The following is a 21,211-nucleotide window of genomic DNA, read 5'->3' on the forward strand; positions in this document are numbered from 1 at the left end:
GTATTTACTATTAAAAACACGTGTCTCCCACAACAAAGCAGTGTTTTATTCTTCTCTGTACGCCTAAATCTTTTAATACATCAAGCTAAGATAATTGGAGCCCTTCGAAATAAAAAATAAAAAAGACTACTTGGACTGCCTACTAATTATATATACAATGATTTAATGATATAGTTGTAGCCATACATAATTATTACGACCTATGGAATGCACAGGGGACGCATTTTGACCCTGAAGCTTAATAGTCCTTCACTGCAGCGATTGCAATGAAGACGCAGGGATAACTCAGACCACAGCTGTAGCTTTCTGCAGCGCACACTGCCAACACGGCCATTGATATTTTGCATGTGTTTATTCTGAAACATTCATTTTGCTGCTGTGATTATAACCATTATTATGTTACGGGTGCTGATGATAATAATCAATAATAATGACCTTTTTAGTCGAGTGATCGGGTGTTATTTAGTGAAAGCTTAGCCTGTTAAATCGCAAACATACCCCGATGTAAGCCAGTGATTTGTAAAACTGCCGCTACACACCGCTAGAGTGAGCCCCACGCCAGCCGCACCGGCCTGGGCCGAGACGTGCCCCGACACCCCGAGCGCCGCCGCGGCTCAACAAAAGCGGCAGGTCTCTTTAAGAAACCGGGAGGCTGGCCTCTGAGGCGGCCGCTAGCCAATCACACTCCGGCGAAGGCCTGCGCTGAGCCAATCGGCAGGCGGCGAGCAGAGCTGGTCGGGACGGTGCCGGAGCGCAGCCCCTGGCGAGCTGCTGGCCTGAGTGTGAGCCGCTCTCAGACGGGCGACTGGCGGAGACGGACGCGCCGCATCCCGGGTCAATGGCGCTTGCCGCACAGGGCGCAGACACAGGACGCGCAGCCTCGTAACGGCGTCTTGGGCAGGGCGGCGCTCGAGCCTCGCACGTTTCCGTCGCCGAAACTGTAATTTGCAATAAAAACACGTTTTTTCCTTTGTTTTCTCTGTGTCTCGCGTGGGAATACAATGTCTCACAGAGTGCGGAGAAACGGCTCGCCGACCTCGAGCGGCTCGTCCGGCTCTTGCGGCGGCTCCTCGGGGGGCGCAGGGATGGGTTCGGGCAGCCGCCTGCTGCCCATGAAGGCGACGGTGCCCTTCCAGCTGAAGCCCCAGCCGCCGCCGCCGCCGCCGCCGCCCCCGCCGCCCCCGCGCCCGCCGGCCAGCAGCGGCATCGAGGCGGCCACGCACGCGCCCTCGCGCAGCCGCAGCGGGAGCCCCACGCGCGCCTCCTCCTCCTCGCGCGGCGGCCCCGCGGTGGGCACGCAGACGACGGCGCCGGCGCGCGGCAGCCCCACGCAGGTCTCGGGGGGCGGTGGCTCCTCCTCGCGGGGCAGCCCGACCAGACCCCCGCCGCCGCCGCAACAAACCGCACCGCCGCACGGCCACCACGCCGCTTCACACCTCTCTGCCCCGACCTCCGCCGGCTCCCCCTGCCCTTCACCCACCGCGGTGCCGTGGGGCTCGGATACCCTGCTGTCAGCCCCGGTGGTGGCAGTGGTCCCGCCGCCTTCCTCGTCTTCAGCATCGCCCTCCTCCTCCTCCTCCTCCTCCTCCTCTTCGTCCTCGTCGTCGTCAGGTGGGAGAGTGAAGCACCACAGGAGGTCCCCGGAACACAAAGGCTCCCCGGAGAGAAGAAGCCCGAGCTCGCCCGTGTGCAAAGGTACGTGGCCAGTGCCCGCTTTGCGCCCCGAGATGCCCCCGCTTCGTGTTGTTTTGAAGGGGAGGGTGTGGAGAATCGCTGCAAAAGCTGCCCACGCCTCCCATCCGCTAACCCCGTCTCTGCACTGATGCAGGAGGCGAGAGAGCCGATTCTCCCGCTGTGATTCTGCATCCGTGTGGCGCCTGGATGCGCGGGTTTCAGCTCGGTTCTTAATATAGAAGTCAGTGATACAAATATTAATAATAAAATCCTTAATCGAGCAGTGCGTACATGCCCTTTGTTCGGTGTCGCCTCATGTGTGTGTCTGTCACATTGACAGCTATGGGGAGAGAGCCAGCGATTTGCCGGTACCTGCTTGTGCCACCGATGTCTGCATAGCTTCTCTGTTGGTGTCTAACATGGCTGCTTTTATCGCCCCATTTCCACGATTGCAATTGTGTCACCGAGCTTACTGTGGCAATGCACGCAGCTTTTATTACTGGATGTTTGATAACAGACATATGGTGGATTTAACCACTTGCTGGAACAACATTCAAAACAACTAATGTAGCCTGGGCACGGAACTGCTGCTGCTGCTGTTGAATGCAGGCAGCTGGTAGGTGGTGTGTGCAGCCGCTCCTGCAGAATGGATTCCTGATACTTGGATGCCCAGGTTGCATCTGTGTTGTGGAGGTGCAGTGAGACGTTGGGCACTGGGCCTGGCAGGAGGGTCTGCTCACCGTGTGGGGGTGACTGGGGTCAGAGGCCAGTTGCTTTGTGAGAACTTGATGTTCTTGGTCTAGAGGGATTCCTGCTCTCATGAAAAAACTTGGCAGCTGCCAATATATTGTGTAATTAAAGAGCACTCAATTTCCTATTTCTCTCTCCCTTGCTATACAAGCACTGCATGGTAAGGTAATGTGAAAGAGCCGCTGGCTATTTGCCTGCTCCATATGTCTGATCTTCTGATAGTGGATCTGCACCTTGGAAATCATTTATAAATTAAACGGTGAAGGTGGGAGTCGAATTTACAGATGCAGATGCATAAATTACAATAGCTACTTCTTGGAGGATTAAAAAACAACAGTTATCCCAAAGCGCCAATACATGCACTCCACACAGCTCCACCCAATAGAGACAGAAACTGATACGTCAAAAGGGAGGTTTATGCACTCTACAGATTTCATGTAGAGTTCTGGGTTACCTCATCATAACGAGTTAATGTACACAATTAGCCCTGTTATTTCCCCCTTTGCTTTATTAAGTCTGTGTTTGAGTGCTGTTCAATCTTCTTATTCAGGGGAGCCTGCAAAAGACACAGGAGGCTGCAATGACATCTTCCAATTATGTTTTAGTTGAGTGGCTTATGGGGAAACGTACTTTTTTGCTTGGTTCAAAGCAAATGTACATTTTTACATTCTAAGAATTTTGATGTCTCTGGCAACAGTTCTGATTGCATTCATTTTTTTTTTTTTTTAAGAAGACCTTTGGTGGTGGTGTGGGGAGACCTTATTATGGAAGATTAATTATTTAACGGAGAATGTCATCTGATCTGGTAATATGTGCAACAGAGTCCAGAGTCCCTTGTAATCTGTGTTGGTCCATCAGTCTTAAACTAACAGTAATAATGTCTTTTAACTCTTTATCATGCTTGTTGTATATGTTCAGGTCTTTTTAAGTCATACTATTGATCAAATTATAATAATAGTTTTACAAATCTGTGTTAATTTGCTCTCAGAAGACATCCTCAGATTAAAATAGATTAATTCAGTAGTTACATGTGGAACCACAAGTACTTGGGTGGTTGTGTGGTCACTTCAATATGCACCACCATGTAATAATTGCATAGGATCTTTACTTTATGAACTGTGGAGGTTACCATGCATTTAGTTCAGAACAATTATAGGACTTTGATGATCAGTATAATTCTCACACTCTTTGTTATGCAAAATTGGGACATTGTCCCCAAGTTTGGATATATTAGAAGTGTATGTTAGAAAAATGGTTCTGATCTGAAAGAGGCCACAAATAAAATATTCAATTAGCACACTACCTATTCCTAGTTTCCTACATAGCCACCAACCTGGGGGCAGGAGTGATATAATCATACTTCCCACAGAATGTTGTAGTAGAAATGCCTATTACATTTACAGTGGCATTTTGCCCAGTTAGAATTAATGTTACTGCAGGAATGTTATCACTGTAATTCTATTTACTTATAGACTCAAGTGACAGCTAAGCACATGCTTTAATTTACCTATACTATTTTTTATTTTAAATCATAAATAAGTTTATAAAAATACAACAAAAAATGAAACTTTGAATCACAATTCCTGGAATATAAAGAACAGTCAATAAATATATCTTTTTTATGCGAGTATTTGAATACGTTGAGTAATGGATCCAACACTACTGCAGAGCTCTCGCTTTTAGAGAGTGTCTTTTTGAAGAGCTTTTCCTGCTGTGAGGATATATTTGGCTCTGTATCCTTTCAGTCTGAAGGCTGTAAACAGCCCCATTATAGCATTCCCACAGAAGGAGTATTTCTTTCAATGCCTTGATTTCAGAAGTAATGAGCAGAAGTTGGAATAAGGAATATGTACTATACAGTGAGAATGTTATGTAAATAAGGTTCACAACTAAATGTAGTTTGACCAAGTTTGTCTTTGTCAAAAATAAGTAACAAAGATAAGCTTTCTTTACATTGGTGATTAAAATCCCTTTAAGGCCTTACTGTTTGGCCACTTGGGTGCATAATAGCCCACAGTGCTAATGGTTAGGGGTACTAGATTTCCTCTCATTCATTTTCACTATACTGTAGTTGATTTGCATTGTCGATATACTTCCCTGATCTGTAGCATCTGGCTGGCAGGCCTAGTCACATGCGGGCTGCAGGGAGCTCAAACAATGGATGATCCCCCTCCTGTTTCTCCCAACCTGTATATAGGGCAACAGTTGAAGGCAGTCTCTGGTTTGAGGCCAAGGTGCATTTAAGCAGGAACAGCACTGGGTCTGCAAAGAGGTGTCAAGTGAAACAGGCCCGTATTGCCAGGGCAGCTGTGAAACATGGTGGTCTGTGTGTCTGAAGTGCCCATAGAAACCCTTGCTCATCCTGCTGCTGGTTGCACTTGCATATGACTTGCTGTGCTTGTGCTGGGTGATGCTCCGTCCACACTGATGCATGATATACCTGTCCTCTGATGAGTGTTGTTAGCATTGGCATTAGGGATTATTGCAGGAAACGTCCTGTGTATCCAGTAACTGCGGTGCTTCCACACAAAGGGGGACAGGTCACGCTTCAGGCACTGAGCTCGAATAAGGCAGTGCTTGTGCTTTTATGAAACGTTGATTGACACTTATGTGTGGAATGTAAATGGGAGCTGCCGTGAATGCCCTGGAATTATATACCCAGTTTAGGACTGAAGATTTGATTACAGTGAGGAAGTCGGGGAAATCAGCCTCTCTGATCCTGTCCAGTCTTCATTATCTTCATCTTTAACAAATGTTTTTTCTTCTCCGAAACCAAACCACTCTGCCAACTCAGAGCTGAGAAATGGGTGGTATTATATGTGAGTCACAGTTCTGTTTCCCTACTTTTCAAGTTTAGCAAAATTGACCATAAAGATACGTTTTCAGTGTGTAGTGCAGTGGTAATAATAGCTTTATTTTTTTGTTTATGATACAGCAATATGGCAGAATTCTGAAGTAGACAAATAGAAAGGCACCATTTTCGATAGTTTGTATGCAACCATGCAGTGTAAGCCCATTGTGTAAAGTTAGGGATGTTTAGTGGTTTAACTTGGTCAAATGTGCATCTCCTACCTGTTAACGAAGTGTGAGGCACACGTACAGAACAGTATTAGGCCCAGACCAAGTCATCCAGATTTAATTTTCCACACAGAAAATAGCTGGATGCAGAAAGCCCCCTTGTTTCCAGCTGAAGTGGTATCCCAGAGATAAAATAAAAGAAGAGTTACGGAGAGACACTGCAATAATAAAGTAATAATAAAGTTACTGGCAAGCAGTTCAGCCAGTGCAGTGAAACTCATGGATATCTCAACCTGAAATCTGTTTGTTCACTTATTTATTTTATATTTACTTCATTCCCCCCCACACGTATTTCAATATTTCAGTGTAGTGGTGGCGTTTCAAGTAAACAAAATTAAATCTGTGCTTGTCAAACATGAGACTTATGGCCAATATTAATTTCCGGGTTGATATTGCCATTGCTACAATGCCTGTAAAGTAATCTTTTAATATGATTTCTTGTGGGAGGGAATTCAGATTTAGTCATGTACTCGGAGTCGGAACTACTGCAAAAGTAACTTCATACAGTTAAAGAAAGTCAGGGTCTGTCCTCCTTCACAATACTTTGTTTGCTGTGTGGTCTCTGAAAGGGCGGTAAGCATATCAATGCTACACATTTATTAGGCTCCTTCAATGATTTATAAAGGGACACCCAAGGGTGACTCACCATCCAATGTTTTTTTTACTTATTTTTTCAAGCTGTGTTACTTGCTGGTGCAATATTGATAATGGTCAAACATAATTTTAAATTTTCGTACAGATTTGTTTCTGCAGTGCACTCAGTAATATGGAAACTGTAAAAGTAATGCAGGACAGGTTCACTCAGACTGAGGTATAATTGCTAGGTAGTAGGACCTTGTGTCTTATGTTAATACTCTGCCAGAGCTGTGTTCAGAATTCCAACGTTGGACTTGGAATGGAGGTGGAGCTAATACTGAACAAAATAAACTGATGTGATCTCTATACACTATATAAAGGATCTATGGTAACTACAAACATCATCATTTGCACACAAAAAACACTTAATCCCACCTGAGGTTTCTATACACAGTAGTTCACTTTAAATTCCCCAAAGTCATGTGAGTGAATTCTGCAGAGGATATTGGCTCTTGATTGACTTGCTATATGTGTGTGCTTCTGTAGTGTCCAATCTGAAGAAAAGTTTTGGTATTAGAAAAACATTTCAAAACTCAACCTGGCCGAGCATATATCAGTATGGGTAAAGCATTGACCAGTGGCCTTTATCATTTACTGCAAGGAGGAGTGCAAGTGGCTTCATTCAGGTTAAATCAACTTTCTAGTGTTTAACTAGAACACAGGGTTAAATTTAACACTTGCTCTACCTGTGAAAATAACCTGTTAATTATGGTTTTAGTTGAATTTTTGTTGTGAAATACATAAATAGGGTATATTTTTATTTGGCAAATGAATAGAAAATCCCTTGCAAATAATAAAGAAAATGAGATGAAAAAGTAAAATGATAAACAGACTATTCAAATGCAACTGTCTGCTGACTATAACTTTGTGAAATTTGATTTGGGTCAGCTGGACATTTACTCACTGGCTGCTGTATTTAATTTGTCAGACAATCAATTACAGTATTCCTAACATGTAAAAATGGCATAAGATGCATTGTACTGTGACCATCTGCTGTCGCTTTTGAGCGTGATTGATGCTTTTGAAGGTATTGAGAGTAATTAAATATGCTAAAGATAGTGTGTCTATGTGTCATTTTTATATTGAACAACCTTAATTAAAAATACACACTCATGCATGGACACTAAGAATTGGTTGTATGATGGTCATACTAGTCATATATGCGGCCTTACAAGAAGTGAATAGGAATTGAATAGGACACTGCGGCCGCCGCTAGCTCATCATGAGTGCCGACAGAAGGCAGGCAAGACGTGAGTTTTATCCGGGGAAACTGGAATATCTTCCAGTGAGTTAGCTTTGCTTTAGCATGTGTATTATAATATGGGATCATCTCCAATCTGTCCAATCACAGTAAAACCCAACATGAGTTCTGCAGTGCACAACACAGCAATAACAAACCATATGCAAGGTTTAAGGCCATTAATACCACATCAATGATTAGTGAATGTAGTTATGTTCTGAAGTATAAGGGTTTCCTGTATGATAAAAACCTTATGTATTTGCTGTTGTGTAACATTTAAAGTCACCAGCTTCCTACACAGTGATGCAGATCTTTTCACATAAAAAAACTGATTTGTGGACATTTTACAGTGCAGTGATATAAATTCTGAAAAGGAAGTTGAATGTTGAAAGACCTTTTTTGCTTGTAAAAACTGATGATCTGTTAGAAATTATATTAATGTTTTTATTTTCTTGCCAGTTAATTAAGTGGTTTGGTAATACAGATCCATGTGATTTTTGTAAGGTTGGAAACAATTTTATAAAGCTTGTGTTGTCTCTGTCATTTAACATACTGTTCTACATTTCCCTGGGATGTTTTGTAAATGTAAGTTACCTTGGGGATGAGTGTGTTCTGTGGTTGTTGTGCCCACATTCTGCATGGTGAACCGGTGAAATGTCCATCTTGGGTATTTCTCATTGATGGTAGTGGTAGTGGGGACTGAAGCTTAGCCTTTATATATCTAAATTGAGGTAGGACTGTTAATTAAAACATTGTGTTAAGCAGTTTTGTACAATATGTGTAGCCCTTGCAACTGTGTGAACATGTTTGCTGTAGTTTACAAAGTAAATATCACAAATTCCATTGAAATTGGCAAAACTGCTAACAGAGATTGATCACGAGAGCCCAGATTCTCTTCCTGTATAGGAATGAGAAAAATAGTCGTTGTGTGCTGAGAGAGATGGTGGAACCAGATTTTAGGCTAAATACTTCACATAGAAATGAAGTGGGTAATTGATCAAAGTAGGAGAGCAATTGCAGACACAAGTCAAGGTTTCTAAACACACTAGAATTAAGTTTAATGCTTAGACTGCTATAACAATTTGGAAGGATTAGTATAAGTTCCTCCGTAAACTTAAACTTCCTTTTAATATAATGGTTGTGCTTCTTCATATTTGAAAGGATTATAACTGTCGTTTGCCTTAAAAACGGGGTAGGAATTTTATAATTAATAAACCAATACAAAAGTAGTCTGGTTTTCCTTGTTTTTGAACAGCCAGCCTGACTAGCCACACTTGTTTCTCTGTGAGTGGTAGTGTTGTGGGACACCCCCTCAGACCCCTGCAGTACAGGGTGTTCTGTCTGTCTGAGGGGCTGCAGGTGTAGGTGCACTGAGTTTCCTGTTCTCCTCTATTCACTGGACTGCCTTGTGATGATCTGCATGACCACCTGTGACACCAGGAGTTGCGTTTTTCATTCTCTTGCTTCTACTGGTTACCTTTGACGTGTTTCTAAGTCCTGCTCTGTGCAGTAGTGTGTGCCATGTTAGTGTGGCCACTACAGTGACTGACAGATGACCGCCCAGCTGGCTGTGGCATCTCTCCGCAGTGCACCTTCCTTTAAATAACCACAGCAAAGGCATTCCAGGGATGTCTGCATACTTTAGCGTTGCATTTCTTTTCTTTTTACATTTTACACTACCACCTTTTTTGGCTTCTATTGAAACTCCCTTATGGAAAGCTATTAGGTTCCTTGCTTTTCTGCTTGAGCAGCGCTTGCCGCTTGCAAAGTCTGAAATGGATTGACTTGCTGTCCAGTGGGAGCCTAGAGGATCCTATCTGTGTCTTGTTTTGCAGGATCAGTAACAGTCTTCCTGGAAAGAGGCCAGTAACTCATTTCAGAAAGTCCAGTCCATGCTGGATCACAGAGCAGTGTGTTTACTCCTATACTTGCTTTGACTGATTAGTGTGGCATGAGGCCTGCAGTGAAACCAAGGATCCGGTCTGGTGCTCTGGAGCTTTGGAGAGAATTCTGGTCTGGAGTCAGAACTGGCCACCCCTCCCACGATGAAAACCTGGTCTTCTGTAGTGGGGGAGAGAGGGGTGGGAAATCGGACAGTGAACTGTCCATAGTATTCTTCTCTCACACACATGCTACAGGGTGCACTGTGGAATCCCTGCTCAGCCACACTTTAAAATGTATGTATTTACTTATAGTTTGTCACCCTTCCTTCAATTTACTGAGGGGTTGATGTAACGTCCTGTGTTCATACTCATATTCATATTTATACAATTTCAAGAAAAATATGATGTGCTTTTTGGCAAACCGAAAATGCTTTACACCACGTTCCACATCTCAGGAACTGATGTAAAAGCTCTCAACACAGTGAAAAATACACTAAAGAGAATTCAGACCATTCTGAGAAGGTGGACATTTGAATAGTTTTTAACTGATTTCATTTCCTTTATCAGTTTCATTTTTTTCTTCACTATTTCATCCTGTGCAGTCATATACCTCTGTAATTGTATTTGAATGTATTCTATGCTTTGCACAGTTCAAGCTGCGTTTCCAGATGTATTTTTCCTGTAAAATATTTCCCATGAGTTTTCTCTGATGTACTGATTAGATTTATTTATATATCTGAATCAGTTGTCTGCCGTGGCAGTGATTTTGGGCCTAAGCATACTGATCAGTCTGGCAGATCACAGAAGGAGCCTGATTGGTGGCAGTCAAAAATACCTACCTTTACCAGAAGTGAAGAGAACAGATTTCCTCCTCTAGCACTTCATTTAGCTTGAACATGGGATGGCTTTTTGACGGGCATAAAGAATGCCAGTGTGAGTTGCTAATTTTATTTTGGGCCACAATGTACACTCACCTAAAGGATTATTAGGAACACCATACTAATACTGTGTTTGACCCCCTTTCGCCTTCAGAACTGCCTTAATTCTACGTGGCATTGATTCAACAAGGTGCTGAAAGCATTCTTTAGAAATGTTGGCCCATATTGATAGGATAGCATCTTGCAGTTGATGGAGATTTGTGGGATGCACATCCAGGGCACGAAGCTCCCATTCCACCACATCCCAAAGATGCTCTATTGGGTTGAGATCTGGTGACTGTGGGGGCCAGTTTAGTACAGTGAACTCATTGTCATATTCAAGAAACCAATTTGAAATGATTCGACCTTTGTGACATGGTGCATTATCCTGCTGGAAGTAGCCATCAGAGGATGGGCACATGGCGGTCATAAAGGGATGGACATGGTCAGAAACAATGCTCAGGTAGGCCGTGGCATTTAAACGATGCCCAATTGGCACTAAGGGGCCTAAAGTGTGCCAAGAAAACATCCCCCACACCATTACACCACCACCACCAGCCTGCACAGTGGTAACAAGGCATGATGGATCCATGTTCTCATTCTGTTTACGCCAAATTCTGACTCTACCATCTGAATGTCTCAACAGAAATCGAGACTCATCAGACCAGGCAACATTTTTCCAGTCTTCAACTGTCCAATTTTGGTGAGCTTGTTCAAATTGTAGCCTCTTTTTCCTATTTGTAGTGGAGATGAGTGGTACCCGGTGGGGTCTTCTGCTGTTGTAGCCCATCCGCCTCAAGGTTGTACGTTTTGTGGCTTCACAAATGCTTTGCTGCATACCTCGGTTGTAACGAGTGGTTATTTCAGTCAAAGTTGCTCTTCTATCAGCTTGAATCAGTCGGCCCATTCTCCTCTGACCTCTAGCATCAACAAGGCATTTTCGCCCACAGGACTGCCGCATACTGGATGTTTTTCCCTTTTCACACCATTCTTTGTAAACCCTAGAAATGGTTGTGCGTGAAAATCCCAGTAACTGAGCAGATTGTGAAATACTCAGACCGGCCCGTCTGGCACCAACAACCATGCCACGCTCAAAATTGCTTAAATCACCTTTCTTTCCCATTCAGACATTCGGTTTGGAGTTCAGGAGTTTGTCTTGACCAGGACCACACCCCTAAATGCATTGAAGCAACTGCCATGTGATTGGTTGGTTAGATAATTGCATTAATGAGAAATTGAACAGGTGTTCCTAATAATCATTTAGGTGAGTGTATTGCTGTAATGAAATGGCAAAGTGTCGTGTAGATTCAGCAACATAATTATGCCATGCTACAAGGCTGGGAGTGTAACACAAGGTGAATTGCACTAAAATATTGTTGCCCACTCAGGCTTCTGATATTAATTCCGTAGTAGAGCATGTCGGGGGCGAGGGAGGAAGAGCCCATGTGACTGGCTTCGGTCGCTGCACTGGCAACAACTCGGTGGATGGAGAGCCACAGTACTCCACTGGCCAACTAGCAGCAGGATTGCAGCGGTCATTAGATCCCCTCTATCCTATTAAACATTGAGAACATTAGTCTTTTGCATTTTGTTTCTCGGCCCAGTCCTTTTTTTAGTGATAGTGTTTATTGGACCGGAAGTATAGTTCTCATAATTGTTTACGGTCTGCTGCCTAAATAAATTCCACATCCATGAGATTTTTTAGTGTTCACATTACCAGTGCTTTCTTTTAGTATTTATGGAGATTTGTGGAAGACTTAGTCGGTGATCCTTCAGCCCTGCTACTATTGACTTCAAGATCAAGTTTCCAAGAGTTCATCTCTTCTGACAGGCCCTGATGATAAGTGTTTGCTTGTTAACTGTGTTCTCAGTATTACAACACCTAGCCTTGACCCCCTTTTTCTCCACCCTTTTGAAAATGTTTGGACAAGATTGATTACCACCTCGACAGCTGTTTGCAGTTGGTCTGGTCATTACACCAGAGACGTATCTGATTGTGCTTGAATGTTTTCATATAATGCCTGTCAGATTAATAATCACTGTGAAAATCTTAATTTATTTAGCATGCTTTATCATAATACATTGAAACATTGAAAACAGGTTCTTGAATTAACTTAAATAAAATAGAGTTGCCTGAAGATTAAAGGTTTTTATTGATTTAAAGAACAGCTGTGAATGCATCCATGTGCTTTTAACTTTGTAAACTTGATAGCTTGTAGTGTTCAGTTGTTTTCAAGGGGACATGCTACCAAAGTTCTTGACTTTCTGAGTGAAATGGGTCTGACGAGCTCTGGTTTAACAGTAATTAAGTTTAAGAATGAGCAATAAAACTAAGCAAATGTATGTCCCAGCCTGGATTCATGAGTTCATCGGAGAGGGAAACCCTAGACAAGAGGAAGCAGTCATCCCTTTCGACTAGATCCTCACAGTCTGCTCTTAGATCCCTTCAGATGAATAAACACCTTATCCTTTTGCATTTTAGCAAACCTTTCCGAAGGTTGTTTTTTTTACTTTCCTGCTGTGTCAACCGTCTAAATTAGCTAACAGTCTCTCTAGACAATGAGCTGTTTATTCCACAGCACTAGGGCCAGAATGTCACTCCTGATCACCCTGCAGTCTTTTAGCTGTATGCTGTGCATTTATAGGTCATAGGAAAATTAAAATTACAGGCTCATCATTTTTAAAGCAGACTGTTTTCTTAAAAAAAAAAAAAAAAAAAAAAAAACATAAAAACTGAACTTGTTTACTTTCTGGTATATGCATCCTTGTGTAATCGGAGGAGATTAAAAAAAAAAAAAACTACTGTTTTACAGATTGAAGAAAGAAGGTTGAAATGCAATTACGTGTTGTGGCATTTATGTTTAATGCCATAATTTTAACTTAGTAAAACACTACCCAATATTATCCCACAATATGAAGCAATAACAGAACTGTTATTAAGTAGATAATATTGGTTCCTCAGAACTGGAACTCAGATCTGACACTTGCACAGTGTGTCAACACTGTGACTGCCCTGATGTCTTTTAAACCCCAGGGAGCTGCTGAAGGTTGTATTTTGAGGCAGTGTGTATAACCACAAGATCATGGTGCATTGTTTTAATTGTACCTATAAAATAAGATAAAACAGGCTGAAATTAACCAGACAGATAAGTGTGTATCTTTATACCATTCTTAATGCCAGACATCCGGGAAAAGATTTGAAAACGGGAGTACGGCGGACAAGTAAGGTCACACAAAAGGGTCTTGTGCCTCATATTACGTTTACATGTAATCAAGTTATAGTTTGATTTTAAAATCTGATTGAAAACAGTTTTGACAAGCTGTGACACAACATGCTAGACTTTGCATCACATTAGATAGGTTGCAATGTTATTTTGGTAGCTTATTAAGCTTTACTGTCTGGGGTTGCATATAGGCTATTCTGAAGTCTCCAAATTGGGTTGTGCAGTAAAACAAATAATAAATATGAACCACAAAAAACGCAAATCTAGGGCTGTGCGATATGATGATATATCGTATGACGATAGAAAAACGTCTATCGTTTCATATTATGCTATATCGTTTATATCGTGGTGTCGCAAATTGCAATCTTTACGGCAGTGTTTTTCGTCATTAGGACGCTTTGCGTTCTTCCCGGTTCTTCCACACGTGTCGGATGCGGCGAGAAATGAGCATCAGAAACACAGACAGACATGAGGAGAGAGAAGTGACACAATAACCAGCACAACCAAGAGATTCTTTAATGCGCAAGCGCACACGGTCCGCCCTGCTCTGTCGCCGGGCTGAACTCGATCTGCAGGCACCCCCACCCCCGCTAATTTAGACTGATATCATTTGTATAAAAATAATAACGTTTGTTTGCATTTTAATCAATTGGAAAGCAATGCAAACACATGCAGAAAGTACCATTTTCTTTTTATTAAGATGGTTCAACAGTTGTATTATTATTATTATTATAACTATTTTGTATTAACAACGTGCTGTACTTGTAAGTAGAATCGAGACGCGACAGACAGAGGAGAAATGTCTGTCTAGCAGATGTTAATGCGCCTCTATAAACCCGGCTGTGCAAAATCTACCTGAATCTGTACCTTACAGCGCATGTGTTGCGTGATCACTGTTACTTGTGTTATTGTTGTTATGTGGCAGTAAATCATACTGTGTATATGTATATATGTGCTCTGAGGAAGATAAGTCGAAACGCATAAGCATTATGATGTTCACTTTTTCTCAAAAAAATAATTTGAGACATCGGTGAATGTGGACTGTTTTTAGACGGGAGCTGCTGTACCATCCTAATATTATACGGATAATTAAGAACATAAGAAAGTTTACAAACGAGAGGAGGCCATTCGACCCATCGTGCTCGTTTGATGTTTATTAATATCTAAGTGATCCAAGGATCCTATCCAGACTATTTTTAAATGTTCCCAAACTTTCAGCTTCAACCACATCGCTGGGTAGTTTATTCCAGATTGTGACTACTCTCTGTGTGAAGAAGTGTCTCCTGTTTTCTGTCTTGAATGCCTTGAAGCCCAATTTCCATTTGTGTCCCCGGGTGCGTGTGTCCCTGCTGATCTGGAAAAGCTCCTCTGGTTTGATGTGGTCGATGCCTTTCATGATTTTGAAGACTTGGATCAAGTCCCCACGTAGTCTCCTCTGTTCCAGGGTGAAAAGGTTCAGTTCCTCAGTCTCTCAGTAGGACATTCCCTTCAGACCTGGAATACGTCTGGTTGCTCTCCTCTGAACTGCCTCTAGAGCAGCGATATCCTTCTTGAAGTGTGGAGCCCAGAACTGTCCACAGTATCCAGATGAGCTCTAACTAGCGCATTGTACAGTCTGAACATCACTGCCCTTGTTCTCAATTCTACACTTTTGACAATATACACTAGCATTGTGTTTGCCTTTTTTATTGCTTCCCCACATTGCTTGGATGGAGAAAGTGAGGAGTCCACATAGACTCCTAGGTCTTTCTCATGCGTTCTATATAAAATCCCTGGGATAAGGCACCCTGCATTTAAGATTTATTAAAATTATTGTAACGCCAGCTATTTTTAAACTTGTGTGTGTGTGTGTATGTATATGTATGTATGTATGTATGTATATGTATATGTGTGTATATATATATATACATACTCACCTAAAGGATTATTAGGAACACCATACTAATACTGTGTTTGACCCCCTTTTGCCTTCAGAACTGCCTTAATTCTACGTGGCATTGATTCAACAAGGTGCTGAAAGCATTCTTTAGAAATGTTGGCCCATATTGATAGGATAGCATCTTGCAGTTGATGGAGATTTGTGGGATGCACATCCAGGGCACGAAGCTCCCGTTCCACCACATCCCAAAGATGCTCTATTGGGTTGAGATCTGGTGACTGTGGGGGCCAGTTTAGTACAGTGAACTCATTGTCATGTTCAAGAAACCAATTTGAAATGATTCGACCTTTGTGACATGGTGCATTATCCTGCTGGAAGTAGCCATCAGAGGATGGGTACATGGTGGTCATAAAGGGATGGACATGGTCAGAAACAATGCTCAGGTAGGCCGTGGCATTTAAACGATGCCCAATTGGCACTAAGGGGCCTAAAGTGTGCCAAGAAAACATCCCCCACACCATTACACCACCACCACCAGCCTGCACAGTGGTAACAAGGCATGATGGATCCATGTTCTCATTCTGTTTACGCCAAATTCTGACTCTACCATCTGAATGTCTCAACAGAAATCGAGACTCATCAGACCAGGCAACATTTTTCCAGTCTTCAACTGTCCAATTTTGGTGAACTTGTGCAAATTGTAGCCTCTTTTTCCTATTTGTAGTGGAGATGAGTGGTACCCGGTGGGGTCTTCTGCTGTTGTAGCCCATCCGCCTCAAGGTTGTACGTGTTGTGGCTTCACAAATGCTTTGCTGCATACCTCGGTTGTAACGAGTGGTTATTTCAGTCAAAGTTGCTCTTCTATCAGCTTGAATCAGTCGGCCCATTCTCCTCTGACCTCTAGCATCAACAAGGCATTTTCGCCCACAGGACTGCCGCATACTGGATGTTTTTCCCTTTTCACACCATTCTTTGTAAACCCTAGAAATGGTTGAAAATCCCAGTAACTGAGCAGATTGTGAAATACTCAGACCGGCCCGTCTGGCACCAACAACCATGCCACGCTCAAAATTGCTTAAATCACCTTTCTTTCCCATTCAGACATTCAGTTTGGAGTTCAGGAGATTGTCTTGACCAGGACCACACCCCTAAATGCATTGAAGCAACTGCCATGTGATTGGTTGGTTAGATAATTGCATTAATGAGAAATTGAACAGGTGTTCCTAATAATCCTTTAGGTGAGTGTATATAATGTGTATATCAAGGTGTAAATCAACAGAGTGAAATATAGCTTACAGCACTCACATAAATAGAAAATATGACCTGTGAAAATAAGTGATACAAATAGTAGGCTAATGACTCAAAATATAGTATTGAAATGAATGCAAGACAAGTGGCACTGCAGTGCACACTAATGAACTATTTTAACTGTTGCTTACAGAATTATCTATGTTTAACATGTAGCCTAAAACATTTTTTTAACCATCTTCTGAATCTCTAGGGCCAACCAGGATACACAAATTGTTCATGTGGGTTTTAAAACCTTATTCAAAAGCATAATGGTGTATAGATGTCTAGCGCAAAATATAATGGTTAACCAATTCTCTTAAAAATAATCTCAATCTCAAGAGCCCAGAACAACTACCAGTGATAATGTGGTAACAGCAAGAGACTGCTGCAACATAACAATGTGCAAATTGTTTTGCAAGAATGGACTGCTTTGAGTATTTTTTTTGTTTTCAGTCTAGATGAATGCAAAAAGTTTGACTCTATGGATGAAGTCAGTTGAATGTTTTTAGTTTATTTTGTGTCTAGCAAATTAACTACAGTTATGTTCTATGTTAAACACAACTTTTTGTATTTTGTGTTATAGGGATGATAGGGCAAGACCATTTTATTAACTTTTTGTCCCTTGGAGAATACGTATTGTTCAGAAATTCCACACCCCTGGTCTGTGAATGTGTTTGCAGTATGTGACAAAAATAATCAATGGAAGTGCTCTTTTTTATTGCAGTGTTTTTATCAAGGTGGCCCAAATAATGTAATTTAATCTAGATAGATCAGACGGTTTCAATAGAGTGTTTTTACATACGTACAAGCTAAATTGGAAGAGACAAGCTTGTATTTTTCTTTTTGCAGTAGTGCAGTTCAGAATGATCCTAAATAAACTGAGCCTCTCCAGACTGCATTTCAAGACTGATGCTAGTAAACAAAATTGGATAGGAGCTCCTTATTAGTCCCCCTGGTCTGAGCACTCACAGATATAACCTCCAATTGTGTGTATTTCTCTGTTTACTGACACTTGAATGTAGTATCTCAAATAAATGGATGAAGAAATATCCAATAATGAATTGTTCATTTTATTTTTCAATCTAACTTCAGTCCCTCAGTCTGCAAATACACAGTACAAACTGATTAATGACTTTTTCCTGTGTAACACCAAAGGTAGGTATTTCAATACCTGTCATGTCTTATTCTTCTAGTTTTCTTGCATTTCCCAGTAGTTTAACACTTACAGTCTTTCTCAGCACTTTCCAAATATTATTTTTAGTAGGTCACCAGTTTACTTAACTACTTTACCTGGTCAAAACTTTGACCTGATGGGGGTGCGGGATTACCATGGATCGCCGCAGGGGGTGCGAGCCTGTAAAAGGTTAAGAACCACTGTAGTAGACAAAAGTCAATAATGGGCTAGTCATTTTTATAGTGCATACAATTTTCCAATAGCCAAAATTATCCTCTTCTGCAGTTTTGATTTTTAGTACGAAAAGGCAAGCATGTACATATAATAAGTGCCTTACAGACAGATTTCTTTTTCAGAAATGTCCTTTTGGAAATCATTTGTTGTGCCTATTGTTTTTTTTTTTTTTTTTTTTCTTCTCCTAATATTCCTTAATTGGACATTCACTTTTATAGATATTTCCAGAGAACACAAACATCTATTTTGATCAAAGGACTGAGAGAGGTTTGTGATAGCTCTTGTTATTCACCTGATGGTGAACATGGCTCTTTTTAAATATTGGATAGGTGCTAACTTCTCTGTATTGTTGCATGACAGTGGCTCAACTGCAAAACAGACTTCTTTGTAGCTTGGAGTCACCTTTCTTTGGGAGTTATTAACTGTTGTTTGTAGAGAACATGTTCATTTCTAAGATTGTCAAATATTTTGTTTTTTGTTGTTTTTAAATGACAGGTTACTACTGAAAGCACAATGCTGAGCTTTTAATACAATTACTTGCATAATCCAGATTTCTGTTTTTAAAAACTTTTTATAAACTACTACAGAGTGTGTTCAAAACCTTAAAGGTCATTCTCTGCAATAGCATTTCCTATAAAGGCTACAGTACTGCAATCACTGTGATTTCAAATATTCCCAAAGCAGTAGCCATTTATAGTAATAGTAGTCAAAAGTAGTCCTTTTTTTTGTCTCCTCTCCGGAAGATACCATCCTGTTTTTGTTTCAAGTATTTATTTAAAAGGTGTGACATGTTCCACACTAAATCACATTTACAATTCTATATCATCGTGGGAATTGTCAACACCAAGCTATTTAAGAATGATTAGGCTAAAAATACACAATTCTTTTTTTGTTGTTTTTTGATTTCTTTTTAACAAGTTACTGAAGCTGTGTGTGCTCTGTCCTTCAGCTGAGGTCAAGATACTGTACGGCAGCGGCTGTCAAGGCCTTGGTTCATATTCTGGTATCTGTGCATTGCTTTAAATAAAGGTTTCTGTTTAAATGTGTAACTGAAGTTACACAAAGTGGAAATGTTTGTCCAAACCGGAATATGTACAGTTATCATCTTGGTGTGCTGTCGTGATCCTCTTAGAATTAAGCTGCTGAACTCAAGCCAGATATTTCACTTGAGACAAGGCTGTAGGTCTGGACAATCTGCCTGTGCTAGTTTGTTTTCTATACAATTGTTTAGTGGTTGTGATTTTGGTTGTGTGGACGTGTTTGGCTGCCTCGTTGGAAGCCAAGGCCAGCTACGCCATGTAGGAAAGGGAAGTGGGTGAGGCGAGCTATCTGCCGTGACACAGAGCAGGGGGCTTGGCAGTGGAGGAACCCCACACTGAGATCCTCTGATGGCTGTCCGCTCAAGGGAGGCTCATCCGCTGTGTTGTCTCTTAATTGAATTGCTCCTGGCGGCTCCGGCCTTATGGACCTCTCTTGTGGCTCGGGCCAGAACACGGTCACCATGGAGTCACACTGCTGATTCCATAGCAACTGTTAATAATGACTTGCAGATGCACCATTTCTAAAACTTCTTTGAACACTCCAAATAAACAAGGGAACATTCTGTGCAGAGTAACCAGTGTTCTCCTTGCAGTGTACCATTGCGGCAAGCACATCTGTTATACAAAGCAGTGGCATGATTTGTTCACTGAGATGCATGCACAGAAATGCATAAACACTCTGCAAGTTGTTCAGTTTTTCTTTACCATCTTAGCTGTTTTCAGGCTTGCACATGCTTTGGATGTTATGAAGTGTATTTGTCTTATAGCCCCTTTGACTACTGTGTGTAAAATTTGTGTACATCACTTTATCAGGCATAAATGCTAACAATGTGTCTGAAGGGGATCATTTATAAACCAAAAAATATCTGAGGCAATTGATAGCAAACAGCAGCTGTTTTGTGTTTTTTTTTTTTTTTTTTTTCGCCATTGGAAAAGCAGGAGTCCAATTAGCTCCTGATAATTTAAGGATTACATCAGGTTTTAATTCCCTAACCTAATAATTAAGGAGCTGATGGTTCAGCTCAGTGAAGGCAAACAAGACAATGGAAAACCATGCTCACTCTGTCAGTGAAAGGCTGAGAGACACATAGACACCGATGAAGCAATGCAGCTGGTTAATAACGTCCATGAAAATTGAGAACAGTCCCCCCAGCCCTGTACTATTAGTGAGAAATGTAGTAGTAAGATACTGGGAGCTGATGAAAGCAAAGCGACAATGTCAGGTTGTGTTTGCTTTGTGTTTTGTTTTTTTGTTTTTTGTTTGTGTGCAAAAGAGTGGTGCCCAGAGGGGTGCTGTCCATCGAGGGAGGGGGTATAGACAGCCTGCACGATCTGTGTCAGTCTGGGGTGGAGAGGCTGGCAAAGCTAGTGAGTCTGCCTCAGAAAGTAGGTCAAGACACGTCTGCTTACCATGAGAAGCCAATGCCTGCTAAAGCATATTGCTCCTAATCAGTCTTTAATGATATGTTGTTCACTCATACCGTGAGATCGAATTGGCCACCATTTTGAAAGGTGTGGTTTATCAGCCGGGCTCTGCACCTGAAGGAAAGCAGCCTGCCGCTTGGTCCCATGCACTGAATTAGCTCTCTGTATCTGTGTGTGCTTGCTGCTTATTTTTTAGTGTGTAAGCAAGTGAATGTGTGCACTGTGTAATGTAACATAAACACTGGCACACTGAGCCAGCAGGCCTTCTGTTTAAGATTGGCAGGACATGAATGTTCTCCGTGATAAAACCCAGGACTGTATTCCCCAGCTTAGTGTCTGTCTGTGACCCCATTTGGGTTTGTTTGCATTTAAATGACTGAAACCTGTTACTTATGTAACATTCCCTGTACCCCAAAAAAAGAGGGGTTTTGTGTTTTGTCATCTTCGGAGCACAGCTTTATCCTTCAGGATTTTCTGTCAGTGCCGTTAAGATTTCTACCTCATGATTATGGAAATCGTGAAGGAGTGTTTCATTCGTATAAAAATGTCATGGGTTTTCTTCACATTTATATACTAATGAAACACTCCTTCTCCATTTCCATGGATATAATGGATGAATTCTAAATTATATAATTTGATTTTAATATAATCTCCGATTACCAAAATCCGTAATAACTATCTTTTGTATTTAATTTATTGACGTGATCTTTTAATATAAAACTAATCGCAAAAACCCAAACCTGCTTAAATAATGTAATATAATGACT

The 21,211-nt window shown here is 41.6% G+C and overlaps 1 protein-coding gene across 1 annotated transcript in view; it reads left to right on the plus strand.

Annotated features, from left to right (window-relative positions):
• Nucleotides 1–742: 742 nt before the first annotated feature.
• The window catches only part of fam117bb (family with sequence similarity 117 member Bb), a 91,111-nt gene continuing 70,642 nt past the window's right edge, over nucleotides 743–21,211 (plus strand). Inside the window, exon 1 of the mRNA XM_066688628.1 lies at nucleotides 743–1,695. Within this exon, the coding sequence (XP_066544725.1) occupies nucleotides 1,002–1,695 (694 nt within the window). The 5' untranslated portion in view covers nucleotides 743–1,001. The remainder of the gene's footprint in view (nucleotides 1,696–21,211) is intronic.

The sequence above is a fragment of the Amia ocellicauda genome, chromosome 16 (genome assembly GCF_036373705.1).
Source record: "Amia ocellicauda isolate fAmiCal2 chromosome 16, fAmiCal2.hap1, whole genome shotgun sequence".
NCBI classification, from domain to species: Eukaryota; Metazoa; Chordata; class Actinopteri; order Amiiformes; family Amiidae; genus Amia; species Amia ocellicauda.